Source organism: Aureobasidium subglaciale (genome assembly GCF_000721755.1).
Source record: "Aureobasidium subglaciale EXF-2481 unplaced genomic scaffold scaffold_1, whole genome shotgun sequence".
Taxonomy (NCBI): domain Eukaryota; kingdom Fungi; phylum Ascomycota; class Dothideomycetes; order Dothideales; family Saccotheciaceae; genus Aureobasidium; species Aureobasidium subglaciale.
The window spans coordinates 1,404,919-1,422,037 of NW_013566994.1; the positions used below are offsets into that span (position 1 = coordinate 1,404,919).

At 50.2% G+C, this 17,119-nt stretch overlaps 6 protein-coding genes across 6 annotated transcripts; 3 read left to right on the forward strand and 3 right to left on the reverse strand.

Moving 5' to 3' along the window:
* Nucleotides 1-1,970: 1,970 nt before the first annotated feature.
* AUEXF2481DRAFT_35802 (uncharacterized protein) lies at nt 1,971-2,370 on the forward strand. The gene has a single exon (XM_013492752.1). It carries the CDS (start codon nt 2,001-2,003, stop codon nt 2,307-2,309), a length of 309 nt encoding a protein of 102 aa, XP_013348206.1. The 5' UTR covers nt 1,971-2,000; the 3' UTR covers nt 2,310-2,370.
* Nucleotides 2,371-2,981: 611 nt separating this feature from the next.
* Nucleotides 2,982-4,721, reverse strand: AUEXF2481DRAFT_25751 (uncharacterized protein; the record flags this gene model as incomplete). Its single annotated transcript, XM_013492603.1, has 1 exon — nt 2,982-4,721. The coding sequence occupies one exon, from the start codon at nt 4,719-4,721 to the stop codon at nt 2,982-2,984; it is 1,740 nt and encodes a 579-aa protein (XP_013348057.1).
* Nucleotides 4,722-9,049: 4,328 nt separating this feature from the next.
* On the forward strand, nt 9,050-9,673 carry AUEXF2481DRAFT_49792 (uncharacterized protein; the record flags this gene model as incomplete). The annotated part of the gene is made up of 1 exon (XM_013492791.1): nt 9,050-9,673. A coding segment is annotated over one exon (624 nt), but the record flags the coding sequence as incomplete, so codon positions are not given.
* Nucleotides 9,674-10,587: 914 nt separating this feature from the next.
* Nucleotides 10,588-12,260, reverse strand: AUEXF2481DRAFT_1352 (uncharacterized protein; the record flags this gene model as incomplete). Its single annotated transcript, XM_013492489.1, has 3 exons — nt 10,588-11,979; nt 12,041-12,191; nt 12,247-12,260. The coding sequence occupies 3 exons, from the start codon at nt 12,258-12,260 to the stop codon at nt 10,588-10,590; spliced, it is 1,557 nt and encodes a 518-aa protein (XP_013347943.1).
* Nucleotides 12,261-12,945: 685 nt separating this feature from the next.
* On the forward strand, nt 12,946-14,975 carry AUEXF2481DRAFT_201088 (uncharacterized protein). The gene is made up of 5 exons (XM_013493028.1): nt 12,946-13,553; nt 13,615-13,688; nt 13,739-13,962; nt 14,020-14,427; nt 14,480-14,975. The coding sequence occupies exons 1-5, from the start codon at nt 13,423-13,425 to the stop codon at nt 14,849-14,851; spliced, it is 1,209 nt and encodes a 402-aa protein (XP_013348482.1). The 5' UTR covers nt 12,946-13,422; the 3' UTR covers nt 14,852-14,975.
* A 1,122-nt stretch (nt 14,976-16,097) lies between these two features.
* AUEXF2481DRAFT_25755 (uncharacterized protein) lies at nt 16,098-17,106 on the reverse strand (the record flags this gene model as incomplete). The annotated part of the gene is made up of 2 exons (XM_013492604.1): nt 16,098-16,709; nt 16,765-17,106. The coding sequence occupies 2 exons, from the start codon at nt 17,104-17,106 to the stop codon at nt 16,098-16,100; spliced, it is 954 nt and encodes a 317-aa protein (XP_013348058.1).
* Nucleotides 17,107-17,119: the final 13 nt, after the last annotated feature.

Below are 17,119 nucleotides of genomic sequence, written 5' to 3' on the forward strand. Positions count from 1 at the left end.
CCGCTGCTGGCCAGTACACATGCACGGTCGAATCTGCAAGAGCTCGCACCAGCTCCTTGTCACTCTTGGACAGAACCAAACAATGGCCTTTCCTTTGTCTATCCACGTTCAATCATGAAATTTACGACCCAAATTACCTTAGATAGAATCATATAGAGGATACACCTGCGAAGAAGAGTCTCATTACCTCCAAACATGTGTTCAATCTCGCAACAAGGGACATTTAGGTGTGGAGGAAGTTGCACTTGCCAGTCATGGCATCCAGAACACTATGGCTCAGGAGATGGCAGTCGCGACTTTCCTTCCGACAAGTAGACGCTACTGCGTCAGTTGTTCCTTCCTCTGTCGAATCTGCTTCTGGCTAGTGCCTGCCTGCCACTGGATTTGTCACTTTCGTGCTTTTCAAATAATGTCAACACGACCTTCTGCTTCTCATCACGCACGCTGTGTCGAAAGACTCAGTAATAGATCAGATGCGCGGATGCGGTGATTCAGTGGGGGGCACGCACATGCACGCTCCGAGAAAGACCAGATTGCGCCGGTAAGACTGAGTTGAGATCTTGTCGTCGCGCCTGCTGATTCAACTTCATACAGTCGAGATAGACTTCTTGCTCCATGGGCAGAAAACGGAACACTAGTACCTCGTCCTGCACCTCAGACTCTTGTCACTGTCTCAGCCAATGATTTCAGACTCCCCCCTTGGCTTCGATTTGGACCCATTTACCTTATTGTGTGTCTCGAACTTCTCGCTGGAATGCTATGGTACAGATTCTGGAACAACCATTACCGCTATCCTGCCCACCTCAAGACAATTGACCGTCAGATACTGCTACTCAAATCTCAAATACTCAAAGTTCGACTTCAGATGTTACTGTGCGATGTGAGAACACACCTGGGTCAATTACGAGTACTCATATCGTTCGCTATCCTGAGTCATGCTCTGTACGATTTGTGCTTCCTACAGTAGGTGATAGTGGGATGGAACTCATGGAAGAGTGCTACTAACATGAGTATAGACTCTCACATGACTTACCCCACTGAAACTGGTCTCGATCGTTCAACTCATGACGCTGATAGAGTACACTGTGTTGTGAGTGGATGCAACCGGCATGGGGAGGAACTCAAGATGTACTGACCAGCTTTAGTCTCGAGATCCCAGCCTACTGGACTGTTCTTATGTGCTGCCCTATTATAGCGATGTTCAGACTCGGAGACATGACAGTCTTCCATGAGCCCGTCGAGTCTTTGTAAGCCCAAGCAAATCTGGTTAATCAGTATCTTACAATGTAGTCAGGATATCTATGCAGATCCGCTTGCTGCAGATGAGTGCGATGAGTGGCTTCGAGCTCGTAATGAGGTATATCGATAGCTTGTGAGTAGTCCTGAATACCAATCTGTCTTCCAGACTGTGCTGATATACTTAGCACGCATGATTGGGATGACGGCATCGTGGTCGTCATCCACAATGTCCTCAGCAGCCTTGATCTGTTGAGAATCAAATCCTTCACGATTGTGTCTTCGTAAGGATGTGCCTTATCGTTGCGGGTCCCAGGAACTCATGGTTATCTAGGCTCAGATGCTCACTCCTTCACTGGTTACTTTTGGCATACTTTGTCTTCATGCCCGACGCCAAGACCGCAGTATTCCAATGGTAAGAGCCAATGGGTATCTAGAGGATCAGAAAGACTGACCTGATGTAGTATGCTTACCTGCCTTTTATGTCTCGCTCCATATAGGAGACTTGCAGTATCTGCTGCCACCCTACATCGAGCGCAGACGGCTCTGGTGAGCGCGATCGAAAATTCGCAGCTCAAGTTTGCTGCTTGCGAAAATTTGCTTGTAGTCTTTGATGCAACATGAGCATGGAACTACGATCGCACGTCGTTTGTGGTTTGATGATGGTCGTTCGCACCTTCTCCACATTTGTTGATGGATGTTTCTTCTCCATTTTGTGTTTGCTTGTCCATTGCTTCCCCTTGTCCACCTTTCTTCCTTGCTTAATGTCGACGATTGCTTTAGCTACATCATTTACGTTGTCAATATACACGGACGCACTGTTGCTATACCACCGTCTCTACTTTGGTACACATCTCTTCAACTTATCTGGGCTACGCCGCCGCACTTTGCTTAAACCCTGTTTACACATGACAACATCTTTCGACATCCCTGCGTACTGTATTGGTACCGCAGCACTGGATACATGCTACTGCTGCTCTGAACCGCCGGTCTGGGGTTCTCCGCTTGTCAAACATCGTCGTTGCCTCTTCCTGAGAAAAGGTCACCAAGAACATCCCCCCTTTATCCCCTGACCTCCATCCAGCCTTCCACAATGTCCTGGGTATATATATCTACAGCGCATGAAGCTGTACAATGGAGATATGGCCGAGTGGTTATGGCGCTAGTTTCAGGCAATGAGCTTACTAGTGGGCAACTGCGTGGGTTCGAATCCCACTATCTTCAATATACTTTTGCTCCTTGGAAGTGATCGTTTTGCACCTACTAGATAGGTCCACGAGTGTTGTAAGAAGGTGAAGGGTGATTTGGCGGAATTTCGGTGGTGGAAATTTTGGTGAAGCCTGGAAATCTTGGCGGGGGATTTTGATATAGAGATTCTGTGGGGACACACACGCGTGCGTGCGCTTCCCCTCCGATGCGATGAGCTTCTGGGTCATGGGTACGAATACTCGCGATGATCTAGAAAGCCAATGGAGGACAAGGTGGCAGTGACAATAATAGTGGACAATGAAAAGATTGATGAATTGAGAACGCTACTTTTCATGCAAATGATTTCTCCAACCCGAAGAATATTAGATCCTGGAACACCCCCTTGTCCTATTTGTTCACGTTCAATGCTAGTGATGATGAAAAGTCCCGAATACCCTTTTCTGCTCCAGAAAACATCGATGCAAAGTATCCACCCAATGAGAACTCAAGTCCGAGAACTAACGAAGAAGACACTTGGAAGGTAGAAGACAAGGCACTTATAGCACCTTGGGCTTCATCCATTCAGAGGTGCCAACACCAAGATTCAATCCACTTTTTGCCCACCACCTTCTTACTTCCAGACCTTTTCTGCCTTCAACACCATCTTCAAGTGCTTCTTCGACATCACAGGTCTTGTATTCGACCCTCAAACCACTCTGCTTCCACCACTCAAGGACGTTGACATGTCCCATCTTGGTAGCACCAACCAGGACCTGATTGTCAAAGATCATTTTAGAGCCCTTGACTGCATGCCAGGCCTTCAAGACCTCGACGTGCCCGTGTGTGCTCGCCAACTTGGCGACGGCATCTTCGTGAGGGAAGGGGATGCCGGAGTTAACCCACCATCGCACGACATCTGCATTGCCAGATTGAGAGGCGTAGCATATTGACTTTCCTGGCTTCAGTCTGATGGGTTTTGTATCGTCGTCGGGACTTGATGCGTGGTGGTGGCGTTGTGAGATGTTGCGCCACCATTCTAGGACAGCGATGTGACCGGCTGAACTTGCTTGTTCGAGGGCGGCTTCGGTAAAGACAAGAGTAAGGCCAGATTTCTGCCACCAGTCTAGGACGTCGATGAAGCCCTGTCGAGATGCACCATCTAGAGTCTCGGCGGTGTATTTCTTGTTCAAAAACCAGGCCGAGGTATTCCAGTATTCGAGCACTTCAACACGGCCAAACACGGATGACGCCTTGTCTGGTAGGAATGTGCCGTCAAAGGTAGACCAGAAGAGATCTTTGTGGTTAGATTCGAGATATGACAGCACAGAAGTCATGCTAAATCGCATTATAAGTTTGATGCATAGACGAGACAGCCAGCGTGGGACAGAGTTGTCAGCAATGAATTTCTTGATGTCGGAGAGGTTGCCGGTCAACAGCGTCCATTCGAGTTGCTGCATGTACGTTGTTGGGCCTCTGGCGCTGGCATGTTCTTGCCACTCAGGAGGTGGGTCGAGATTGGTATATATGTGTAATGTCTGAGCAAGCTCCCAGTCGTTGGTAGCATCGATGATCATGGACCACAACTCCGGCGGCAAGACAGTTCGTGATTTTTTAGAGCCGGTCTTGAAGGTTGACGATGCGTTTGGTGTCACATGGACGCCATGCCCAATATTCATCAAATCGACCTGGTTCCGTGCAGTGTCGACGACCTCATCCAGGGCATTCCAACATGTCACCCTCTTCTTGTCATTCTCGAACGTCCATAGCAGAGGTTGCAAGACTTGTATCCAGTTCCACTTCCTCTTTATTTTTGTGAGTTGCTTTTTCGTCATGGGGTTCTCCCACATCAAACTCGACATGCCAGGTACCATGACGATCTTCTTTGAGACATTCCAGCTTCGTAAAATCTCGAGTACCAGATTGTCTGTGTCTCCGTGTAACATCTTCGCCAGATTGTTTGCATCGATGGGAGCCAAAACCAGCAGGTCAGCCCATTGACACAAGTCGAACGCCTCTTTCTCGATCTCGACGACGTCGCCCGTCGACTTCATTTGGGTGCGCGACACATTCGGTATGGCGAGACAGTTGCTAGAGGCGGCGATAAGGTCGGCACCGTGCGCACCAGGATCCAGTACGGCCCTGACAGAGCATTCGGGTAGTGTTACGAGTTGTGGTAATAGTTTGTTGATGATAGATGCATCCGAACATACAGTCGACGCCACGACCACGTTGAGCGGTCGAGGGGCCATAGCCTCGACCGTCTGTATGTCGGGCACAGTGATGGCGCTTCGTGCCATCTTGTGTGTATGGTAGGTTGGGAGGAGGTCGAATTTCCGACAAAGACACGACCGTCTCTTCAAAAAGGTAAAGAGCGCATACAATCGGCCTTCTCTTTATTCCTTCCGTGACGTAGGGGGACGCCAATTGTCACGAGCTTCTCGCAGGAACAGAGGGGACAAGTGTGTCGTCGTCTTGAGTCAAGAACTCGCTTACATTCCTGATTCAGTAAGTCGCATACTTGTACTGCCCAATGCTCGAATCGTCCAGCGATAAATCGATGTGCGTTGTGTATGGTGGAAAACTCAAGCCTCGTTGTTCTGTTACGGTAGCCGCTTGAGGCTCTTCATGACCGCCATTTGGAGGCCAATCGTAAGCGAAGACCCTGACCATCTCCGATCTTACCCGATCCTATTGGCTCCTGCTTATTCCCCACGACGGGGATCGCGATCCGTTTCATACCAAAAGGACTTTTCGAGTATTACATCTAGTTTCCATCGCAACGTGACCATTGTTCACATGACACGTACAAATATCCCAGTATCAGTCATTCGGAGTGTTTTGAAAGCTCAATGTTGCTACATCCGACCTCATGTCCCGCGCTCAGACCCTTTCCTGACTTTCTGTGACCACAGACACGTTGGACATAAGTTACATCACCTCAAACGAATCGTTGCTCCCACAGTCGCAGACGGCAGGTGTGACTTTGAGAACTTCAATATGCTTAGTCTGCATGTTACAAGCTGGCGCGGGAAGACGCAATCCGGCAAGCCAATACTATATGAGCGTCATGCTTCATGTGTTGGTTGTCAGATGTGTCGGCCAATCGATCGCCAACATAGGTAGTGATGGATCTAAGAGAAGCCATATGTCTTCTGGTCAAATCCATCTCAAAGGCAAGTAACAACGTCGGGCAGACATCCGCGAGGTAGAAATGTTCTGGTAGCATGCACGAACGCGCTTACCTAGGCGCTTGCCCAGAACGCTATCTTGAAGAGTCTGCAGTACACATCAACCATGATCATGTTCGCAAGATTCCAAGTGTGCTCTGGTGTTTCTCCGCAATGTGTCAATCTCTCCTGCCGATTGTTTGCCATACAGGATCCAGTCAGATCTCTCACCATACAAGCGCTCATCCTGCAGAAGAAGCTGAATTCGACAGTTAGCTGATAGAAAGCCCCAGAGGTGGTATCTATGCAGATTATGCAGTCACGACAATCACTCCCAAGACTTGCTACGTCTAGACGGCGCTGCAACGCCTCATGGTGATGCACTTTAATGCCTCTGTTCTGTCAATAGAAATCGGGCCTTGCATAGAACCATCTGTTCGGTGCGAATCCGTAGATACACCTTGTGAGCAGCACTTTGAGAACATGTATGCTGTAACATTCTCGTAGCCTGTATCCTCGTCTCAACTGTCGGCGATTGGAAAGTGTCAGTCGGCATCGATCTTGACATAAACTTGAGGTGCGTCGTTGAGACCATGGTCTCGGTCCGCCATATCCTACCCTCGTCGATTGCCAATACACCATAACTTCAAAGCAGATATTTTATTAAAGGTGCCTCTCCGACCGCAGAGTCAGGCATACGTCTCGAGGCAATCCCGAGTGTCTGGTACGTGATTATCAGTTTGCCGCCAGACTAGCCGCCGAGATCACCACAACTTGCGCTGATACCTATGATACCCATCATTGTGCACGTCGTACGATACCTGAAATTGCTCTCAGTGATGCTCCGCCTACTGGAAGCGCTTGCATGCTTGCGTGGTGGCTTCCAGAAGTAGGCCAATACCAGAGCGCCCAGTCAATGATAGCGAGGCTGTGGATGAAGATCAGGTAGCACACCAGCAATATAGTGGCTCAGCTTCACACCTTTATGCAGGATATCCTAAAAGAGCCGAAGACGATTGTTTCATGAGACGATACTCGCATGGGATTGGTCCCAAAAACATAAGGGGGGAATATCAAGCGGTTACCACTCGATATATAGCCTTTTGTGTGATGGAAGGCATAAGTACGATGAGATCCTCTGTCGATGACCACGATACAGTTCTGAATTCTCAATTGAACTTGACACTACTGCTACACCACAATCATGAGTTTTGGCTTCGGCGTTGGAGACTTCGTAGCAGTGGGAGAGCTGCTCTTTAAGTTATACTCTCAATACAAAGACGCACCTTACTATGTTCAAGGCACTCTCCAGGAGTAAGTGTCCAGTATCTCCCGAACAACAGTCTTCTTCTTGCCTCAGTGCTGATCTGTCCAAGTGTCGAAAAGATATCAGCCCACATACAGAACCAAGAAGACAGAAGCTTGACGGCGAGTTCAGATCCTGCCGATAGAGCCAGAATTGAACAGTGTTTCAAGAACTACAAAGACCTTGTCGAAGATCTAAAGATAGAACTGGACAGTTATAGAAAGTTGTCAGCTGTAGCGGCACCTGTAGACAAGCGAGTTTGGACAAAGTTGAAAGAGATTGGGTATGTTCATTCCTAACAGAAGTTCGGCTCAGTGTTCTGCTCGAAGATTGCTAGACAAGCGCTGGCTACGCAGGTTCTGCTGTATACTGACCAGTATACAGACAGCGTGTCAAAACTGATCAAAGGAGGCTAGCATATATTCGAGAACGCATACTTGGAGCGGTGAAGGTACTCGAACAGGATCTCCGGACTCTTGACTCTCAGCTCCTGCGCTACATCAACTCGAATGTCGAGGACACCAAAGCAGGAGTCGAGCGTACGGAAGCAGGAGGCCAGCGTACGGAAGCAGGCGTCGAACATCTAAAACAGCGCAACCTCGTCAGAGAGCAGGACCTCGAACTCAAGAAACGAGACTCTGAATTCCGAGCGGTTCTCAACTGGCTATGTCCATCGAAAGCCGATTATTCTGATAAACAGGCAGTACTCGGCAGTGAAAGACAGCGGGGAGTCGGAGAATGGTTTATCGGCACTCAAGAATTCAAGAGTTGGGCAAACGGAAATCGTCCTGCCCTCTTGTGCTCGGGTAAGCCAGGCGTCGGCAAAACCGTGATTACATCCTTCGTTGTCAGCCATATGCTCGAGAAGTATCGCAACGACCCGGAAACAGGCGTTGCATACATATACTGCCAATTTTCTCGACATCAGGAACAGACTGCAACGTCACTTCTATTGAGCGTCCTGCGACAACACCTTAAGTCGCACCACGTCATACCGGATCAAGTCAGGACTTTGTACCAATCAATCAAGGACGAGAGACGTCCGAGTCTCGAAGAGAGTTCTAGCCTCCTCAGCATTACGCTGAGCTTGTACAAGAAATCCTTCTTGGTTGTAGACGCCTTGGACGAATTGAGTGTTGCGAACATGGCTCGTGATGAATTTCTGTCCCAGATATTAGCCGTTTCGCGCAAGGTCAATATCAGTATCTACATTACGTCGAGATATACCGAAGACGTCGCTGAGGAGATACCGAGGGCTGTTCAGATTGAGCTTCGCAGCCAGCCGGAGGATCTGAGGTGCAGCGTGAACATGATCCTGGATAACGGATCTTTGCTTCGCAAGAGACCTGATCTTCGAAAGCGGACCATGTCCGAGATTCTGCTCGTGGCAGATGGAATGTCGGTATCAATAACCCACTGTCAGGTCACACGCGTGCTAATGACCCTTAGACTCCTTCTGGCTCGGGGTTATGCAAAGTATCTGGCTAACATCAAATACGAAGGCCAGCTTTCCCACGCTCTTGCAGATCTGAAGACTGTCTCGAATCCATATGAGGACCTTTACAACAAGGCAATGCAAAAAATGCAGACAGATTCTTGTGCAGACCACGACTTGGCCCTTATGACCATCAGCTGGATCTTCCTTGCCAAAAGACCCCTTCGTCTCGAGGAATTGCTCACTGCATTATCGGGTATTGGTAGTGATTTTTTCGACAAGAGAGACAAACCAGATGTCTCCATTCTCCTCAGTGTTTGCGCTGGACTGGTTGTCATCGATGAACTGAAAAATACCATCAGTTTGTTTCACAAAACCTTCAACGAATACCTGATCAACAAGAGGTCAATCTTATTTCCTAACGGAAATGAGACCATTGGCAAAACATGCGTCAGGTATCTCTCGCTTGAAGCATTCGCAAACGGTCCATGTCCCGAAGCGGTGGGTAAGATCGTCAGTCTCAACTACTTCGAAAGGCGCCGCCCTTTGGTCGAACGTCAGTTTCAATACCCTCTGTTCGAATATTCTTGCTCCTATTGGATGGTACATGCGCGAGGGACTGCCGCAGAAGTCGATCCTGAAGTACTTATATTCCTGAAGGATTCGAAGAGGGTATCTGCTGCTTGCCAAAGTAGTCGGAGCTATTATCCTAAGACCACAGGATTGCACGTCGCTTTGGAAAACATCCTGTTTCGATCCTTCTTATGTCTTCTTGAGAAGGGCCAGTTCGATCTCAATGGTCTGGATCATTTGGGAAGAGGTCCGCTCTCGTATGCTGTGATGTCCGGAAATCTGGAAGCAGTCGAGAAGCTTCTCCACCTAGGAGCCAATCCAGACCATGAAGACAGTCCTCAGAAGATCGGACTAGCAGCCTTGACACCACTAGCATGCGCAGCTGCTCAAGGCGACTACGCGGTCATTGAAGCTTTGCTCGACAAACATGCTCAGATTGATCTTCGCGACCGACATGGTCGCACGGCATTGATGTTCGCAGCGACAGCTACCTCGGGAGCAGCAACTCGCTTGTTACTCTCCAGAGGTAGCCAAGCAGATCGAGTAGACAACGAGAACCGCACGCCACTCTCGTTTGCTTCGGAAGCTGGATCAGACGCCGTTGTATCGCTTCTGCTGAAGCAGATTGTGGAGGTTGACTCCAAAGACAAGTCTTTGACAACCCCGCTGATGTATGCGGCTGTAAGCGGCTCGGAATCAGTCGTGTCTATACTTGCTTCTCGAGGAGCGGATGTAGACTCCAAAAATCTAAGAGGCGAAACCCCACTCTTGCTGGCCGCCCGCTCGAACCTACTGGCAACAGTACAATCGTTTGTCAGCAGAAAGGCCAACGTCTCCGTCGTAGGCGGGGACTTGATGCAAACTCCGCTCCATCATGCTGTCGATCATGGAAACGGACGCATGTCAAGGTTGTTGCTCGATGCAGGTGCTGATAAGGAAGCTAAAGACAACAATGGTGAGACGCCCATGGCATATGCGGCGAGAAATGGCTCATCTGAATTGTTACAATTATTGCTTGATCGCAAGTGCAAAGCGAACAGTTCCAACTACAAATACCGAAGTTGGTTGTCGTATGCCGCCGAAAGTGGATCACTGGAAGCAGTCAAGCTTCTCTTGGACCGCGGCGCTGAGATTTCTCATCCTGATCACACAAAACGTCCTGGCCCACTTCACTATGCTCTTCGAGCAGCATCGAATGGTCGTAATACCGAGAGCATGGTCCAATTGTTGCTTGAGAAAGGTGCCGACATCAACGAATCCAGAGGATTCGTGCATAAGAAATCTCCATTGATGGATGCACTCGAGCTGTTGCCGCCCTCAGGTCCACAAACATGGCGGCTTCTCAAGCTGCTTCTAGACCGCGGAGCCAACGCGAAGTGGACAGACGAACGCGGCAGGTCGATATTGGATCGTGCAAAACAGCACGAGAAGAGTGTCCGAGATTTGTTGAGGCAATATGGTGCCAAATGAGAGCACGTTTGTTGATTATCATGTATGACGCAACTGTATCTGTTCTATCGTTCATTGTTCTCTGTTTCTTGATGCAAAATATGACTCAGTAGAATGCACCTGCATTCTCAAACAATCATCTTCCGAAACTCCTGCGTGCGCCGTGATCTAACGGATCATCATCCACCGAAGACCTATGTGGGTATCTCAGACTTCTTTCTTCGTGGTTTTTCTTATGCCTTAAGGGGTTTGCTATCATCGCGAATGCCCTTCATTGACTTGAAGTACTGGGCGCCGTCGACCAGTCTACGCTCGTCATTCTGGCGGGAATTGACGAAGTCGGGGTAGAAGAGAGAGAGCTCAACAGAGCCGTTGACGATAGCGTCTACAGCCTCGACACCCTGCATGAAAGAGTGGTCTTGGTTGCCAACCTCGTAGCGCCAAGCGCCGAAACGGCCGCGAGAGTAGATATCCATGTCCTTGAGCTTAGGGAGAAGCTCCTTGAGAACACCCTCGCGCTCAAGAGAAGGAGTGGGGTAACCGTGGTCGAACTTGCGGTGGTAGGTGGAAACGATCTCGTCCTTGGGCTGGAGCATCTCGGTGTTAACGAGACCCTGGATACAGTCCTTGAGGAGGTTCTCTGAGTCGACAGGCTTCATGCTGGACTCTGAAACCTCGAGCATGATGCTCCAGTAAGGGCCCTCGTTGAGGCCGTCGCTCTCAGGCTTGGAGCCATCAGCAAGCTGCATAGTTGCGAGTTTCTTGGTAGCAACAGGCTGGTTGTGAGGAGAGTAGTTGGAGAAGATGGTTGCGCGGTAGAAGGGGCAGTCCGACTCGGGGAAGTAGAGCCAGCACTTGTCGCCAATGCGCTCGGGGCGGTGACCACGAATACCGACACCAATGACGTGGGTACTGCTGTAGAACAAGCCCTTGGAAAGCTGGTGAAGGTCGTGGTTGCCCATAGCCTCGGTAAGGAAGTCGACGGACATGGTCGAAATAAGCTTGCCGTACTTGATGGTGGTGCCATCCTTGAGGGAGACAGTGTGGGCATCGGCGTCAACCTTGGTAACGGTGGCATCGGGACCATACATCTTCTTGCTCTTAGGAATGGTGTTGTCGACGGCAATCCAGATGCCGCCAGTGCCACCTTCAGCAGGGAAACGGAAAGTGGCGTTGGGTCCCCAATTGCCGGCGGTTTTGTTCAAGATGACGTTCTTGGTGACAGTCTTGAGGTCGGGGGCAGCGACACGCTCACCGAGCCACTGGCACTGCATCTTGGTGGTCGGGACAGCCCAGACCTTGAAGTTGTAGGGACGCATGAACAAGTCGGCGATGCCCTCACCCATCATTCTGACGATCCACTCGTCGAAGTCCTTGGGCTTTGTGTTGGCAACTCTAGCCTCCATGGCGGCGTCAATCATGCCGTCAATACACTTAACCTGCTCCTCCTTGGGAAGCATGGAGATGTTGTTTTGGAAGGGGTAGGGGACCCACTGCTCCTTGCAGCGAACGTAGGAGATTCTCTGGTGGGTGTACCAGTCGGTCTCGTGGGGGAGAGCCTCGTTGATGCAGTCGTCGAAGTACTTGTAGTGCGAGAAGATAACGTGGCCGCCAACATCGTAGAGCTGTTCTTTGTCGTTAGCGCTGCTCAAACTTGCTCCTGAGGCATTCTGTCAAGCTACTCACGAAGCCCTCTTTGGTGATGTCGGTCGAGGCAAGACCACCGGGAACAGGATTGGAGTCGACAATCATCCATGACTGATCGTTGAGCTGGTTCAGACGCTTTGCGGCACCGAGACCAGTCGGGCCAGCACCAATGACGAGAACGTCAACCTCACTGTGTATACTCGTCAGCAGAGTTGAGGTGGCAACGGCTCGTATTCGAAGCTCACATTTGCTTCGACATTGTGACGGAGGGGTGAAAGAAGGGATTAAAGGAATTAAAACACAACAAGGACGGAGCAATGAACGAGGGTATCACTGGAGAGCAAAGAGAGCAGCAAGAGCGAGCGTTGACCAGGACTTTTAAAAAGTGATTGCTGTGATTGGGAAAAAGGAGGTGAGTCGCCGCTCTCAATACTTGGCAGGCATTCGCAGGGTCCGACCTCAGCATCGCCGCCCTCAAGTTTCAACATCAGAGATCCTTGCCGCACTAGGCCGCCCCACCATCCCGAATCCAGACTCTCCATCAACCATCACATCTCCCTCTATATGACCACCATCTAACTACATGACAGATCTACAATCGCAATGTCAGTCGCCCGAATACTTGTCAATTGATCTCGCTTTGGACGTGGCGATTCGGTAACGGTAAGTAAGCATGGCATACAGATCTGCCATAAATCACAGCCACCTTCTACACGCGTCCGGCTTGCATGCCGAAGCAACAATGTTTGACGGATTTTGTGGCATTCTTCAAGTTACACAAGTGCAATCTTGAGATGTGATCAAGCTCGGCCAAGCTTCGTTCAGAAGCTGCAATTGACCTCCCTTGGGCCTGTCCACAGAGGAAGCGTGTTTACATTGATTGGGCCAGATGATACTGTAGATGGGAAGGAGAAGAGAAGGGGACATGATGTGCCGTGCAGCATGTTTTGACCATGACAACTGTATGACGGCGGCTCGGAGAGGCGGCGGATGAGTCCCCAGCTGAGAAACATGGTGCATAGGGCAATCAGCAAGCGACAGCGACATGTTCACGCAAACAATTGCACCGTGTTTGAAGATGAAACTTGCAGTATTCAGATCGTCGTGGTATCGACGGTGGTCAAGGGTGGCAGGGTGGATGTGATTGCGCGTCCGAGGAAGGTGAAGCGGGTTGAAGCGCGTGTCAACGTTTCGATCAAGCGGCTCCACTTGCAAAGCGTCGGCCTTCCAAGCTTCTGACGATGCATGCAATCAAGGGGCTGTTCAAAACTTGTCCCTACCTCTTCAACCAAATTTCACCCCGTCCTTCTCTCTTCATTCTTTGCTCCGTCCGCAACTCGCATACTGTTCGCTGGTCACCCCCCTCGAGCAGCGCATTGATCTCCTCGACTCGATAACCCCGAAACGCCACACTTTGCGCAATGGAGAAGGAAAGAACATCTGGTGAGGTCGAGAGACCAGAGCAGGCCGAGCCTGTTTTGCCCACCGTCAATCCAGCGCTCGAGAAGCCTGCTCCTCCCCAGAGCAGCATCCACCCCGCTCTCTATGTCGTGTAGGTCACGCCCAAGGAACAAAGCGCATTGGTCGAGGACGGCAGCTGATAGCGTGCGCAGTGTCTGGATTGCAATGAGCTCCAGCGTCATCCTGTTCAACAAGTACATTCTCGATAAGAAGCAATTGAATTTCCGTGAGTCTGCCTCGCAAGCGACTAAACAACAACAGCTCATCTTCTTGCAGAATTTCCCATCTTCCTCACAACATGGCATCTCGGGTTTGCGACCATTTGCACCCAGATCCTCGCTCGTTTCACCACTGTTCTGGACTCAAGAAAGAAGGTGCCCATGAACGGCAGAGTCTATCTTAGAGCCATTGTCCCCATTGGTATCTTCTTCTCTCTGTCCCTCATCTGTGGCAACCTCACCTACCTCTACCTTTCGGTCTCTTTCATTCAGATGCTCAAGGTATGACGAAGAAGCTCATGTCCAAGCTCTCTAGAGCGAGAACTCATTCTATCACAGGCCACCACCCCTGTCGCTGTCCTGATCACCTCCTGGGTCATGGGCTTGTCTCCTCCGAACATGAAGACCCTAGGAAACGTGTCTTTCATCGTCATTGGTGTCATTATCGCCTCGTTCGGTGAAATCCAGTTCGTCATGCTCGGTTTCCTCCTCCAGGTCGCTGGTATCATCTTCGAGGCCATCCGCTTGACCATGGTCCAGCGCCTTCTGTCTTCTGCCGAGTTCAAGATGGACCCTCTGGTCTCACTCTACTACTTCGCTCCCGCATGTACCATCATGAACGGAATTGTCGCTCTGCTCGTTGAGGTCCCCTCCATGACCTGGGCTGATTTTGACCGTGTCGGTTACTTCACCCTTTTGCTCAACGCCATGGTCGCCTTTGGTCTGAACGTTTCCGTCGTCTTCCTCGTACGTGTCTTTCTGTGCGCCCTACGCAACTTGTGGCTAACAGAATCTACAGATTGGCAGAACTTCCTCGCTCGTTCTTACACTTTGCGGTGTTCTCAAGGACATTCTTCTCGTCATGGCATCGATGCTCATCTTCCGCGACCCCGTTGCACCTCTGCAATTCTTCGGTTACTCCATCGCCCTCGGTGGTCTTGTCTACTACAAGCTCGGAGCCGACGCTCTCAAGGAATACGCTGGTGGTGCTGGTCGCGCCTGGGCAGACTACGGTGCTAGACACCCTGCACTCAGAAAGCTCATCGTTTTCGGTGGTGTGCTTTTCGTCCTCTTCGTTGTCCTCGGCTCGTTCAGCTCCTCTCTGCCTGTTGACCCCAAGTCATATGTCGACAACAAGTACAGCAGCTTCTTCGGCAACACTGGCGCATAGAGTCTTTGAGAAACGTCCAATTCATAGGCAGAGGACGACGTCACTTTTTAGCACGCTGGAAGCAAGTCTCCTGCTGCAAGCAAAAAGAAACAATATAATACTGTGAATGATTATTGGGATGCGAGGCGATACCAGGTCAAGGGTATCCCGCACTCAGAGCATGAGATGTGGGAGGTTCGGAGTTTTTGCTACAATGTTACGAACTATCAAAATCAATTACCTTTCAAAAATGACAGCTCTCGCCATCCATGCAATTGTACACATTTTTTTCTCTATTCAACAGCTTTGCCCGTTTGACAAACAGTCGCCAGCAGTTACACCAAGAATCGATTAAGCTCGCATGCAGCTTTGTGAAATCAAACGTCTTTTTTCTCAGAAACATGGAAACAGCCCGCGGGAACTCTAAAAGCGGCAGAAAGAAAAGAAGGCTTGTTTGCTACAGACGCGCGTTGGGCCACCTACAATGTGTTTGCTGCCCTGCCACTTCCCCTTCCTGTGATTGAAGGAGATGTATCAATCTCCGTAATCGCCCATGAACCGAATGGCTGGAGAGAAAAGGCGCAGCACAAAAGTATGGAAGGTCAAATCTCGGTGGCTCTTTTTGTTTATCTTTGGCTTGCTTGATTGGGTGGTTGGGTTAATGTATTGCGGCTTGTAGCTCCGGGTATACAGGCGTCATCGATGAGTTTACCTGCTTTCTGCCTTCCGCTTTCTTGTTGTACGCCGCACTTTTCGCGCGTCTTGGCTTGGGCAACACGCGGATCCTATCTCCTGTAGCTCGCAAAGAACTCACACCTACAGTAGCGAGTGCGGCTAGGACCTCGGAGTTCGGATAGCGCACAAACAGAAGACATTGTCCGACGTTGATGGGTGTGGTGTTCGAGTCGAGTGCTTAATCTCCACTGACATCGTGCTCGCTCTGGACTCTGAAACGAGGATACTGACTCGAGTGGCTAGTTTCAGGTACAATGTCCTTCTCTCCAATCTCCGTTTCGGCTATTGTCAGATAGCGCCGATAGTCTTGGGATGGATTGGTCTGTCAGCTACTTGGCTCCTCATGGTTGAAGTTCGTGAGACGAGAAAGCACCGCCAGGAGGCGTCACTTCCTCTGACTTAACACACCACAAATCGGGATAACAGAAAATTGCATATTCGAAAGCTGGCTACCTCCTCGAAGACCACACTCCCACTAAGTCAGCATTGCAAACAAGAAAGCAGGTGCCATCTCAACGACAGCTCGCCAGAGTCAGGAGATATTCTTCGAAGGCAACACTCCAGACAAAAACTCGCCAAAGACCTTCAATTGCTGCCTCTCCTCCTCGATGGCGGTGACCTTCTTCTGCGCATGAGCGGCCAGCTGCTTTGTCTTTGCGCATTCGTTCATGACGTCTGAGTGTGCTCGAGACCTGCGGTCGTTCTCTTCCCATGCCAGGTGCACATGTTTGTGCGCAATGGTCTGCCACTCCTCACGGGTTTTTCTGTCCTTCGCGCCGTCCAGGTCAGCCTTTGCTGTGGCATTATTGATTTCAGTCCAGAAGGTCTCCATCTTGCTGAACTCAGCGCTGGATAGGGACAGTTGATTTTCACACTCTTCAACACATTTTTGGACCTTAGGAAGTGTGGTTTGGAGTGTGGTAAGATTGCTTCGTGCCTCTCGCAGCTCTTTCTCAAGGTGAGTGTCTGCTTGGCCTTTGCATTTCTTCCAGGCTTCGTAGAGATGGCTAGTCTTGGAGAGCAAGGTTTCGAGATTTGGATCCGATTTGCTGGTTGTGGGCGAGGATGTGGCGTTGCTGTTCAAGCTGTCCTTGCGCTCCATTCTGGCGAAGGCTGCCACATTGGTGGGCGTATTTGGGATTGCCTGGACATTGGTCAGCCATGTTTCCGAACACGGAAGGAGCTATCGCGACACCTACCTGCTGCAACTTTGGCTTCTTGCTTGGTGTTGGGCTTGTAGCCATTGAAGTGTCAATTGGCGTTCCTCTTTTCACACTGCTGGTGTTCTGGCGCTCATCAGGCCTTCTTGCAGAGTGTGGAGGCATAGCTGCAGGATAGTGATAGCCTGGTTCTTTCGGACCGTTAAAGCCGCCGGTCCAGTACTTTGTCGGATTGGTATCGACTTCTCTACAGTGAGGGCACTTCTGGAAGTTTTGTTTGTTGACAGCCTCGTAGTCGGCTTTTGGCCACCACTTATCGCAGCCGTCTTTGTCGCAAAGTTGTAGGTCTGATGGTTTCACCTCTAAATGGGAAAGTGCCATGGATGATGTTCGC

What these genes read in the sequence shown, in the direction of transcription:
- AUEXF2481DRAFT_35802 (XM_013492752.1), top strand. Translation starts at nt 2,001, where the DNA reads ATGTCGACGATTGCTTTAGCTACATCATTTACGTTGTCAATATACACG.
- AUEXF2481DRAFT_201088 (XM_013493028.1), top strand. Translation starts at nt 13,423, where the DNA reads ATGGAGAAGGAAAGAACATCTGGTGAGGTCGAGAGACCAGAGCAGGCC. An exon ending in CACCCCGCTCTCTATGTCGT is followed by an intron (nt 13,554 to 13,614) that starts GTAGGTCACGCC and finishes TAGCGTGCGCAG; the next exon opens with TGTCTGGATTGCAATGAGCT. An exon ending in ACGTTTCCGTCGTCTTCCTC is followed by an intron (nt 14,428 to 14,479) that starts GTACGTGTCTTT and finishes CAGAATCTACAG; the next exon opens with ATTGGCAGAACTTCCTCGCT.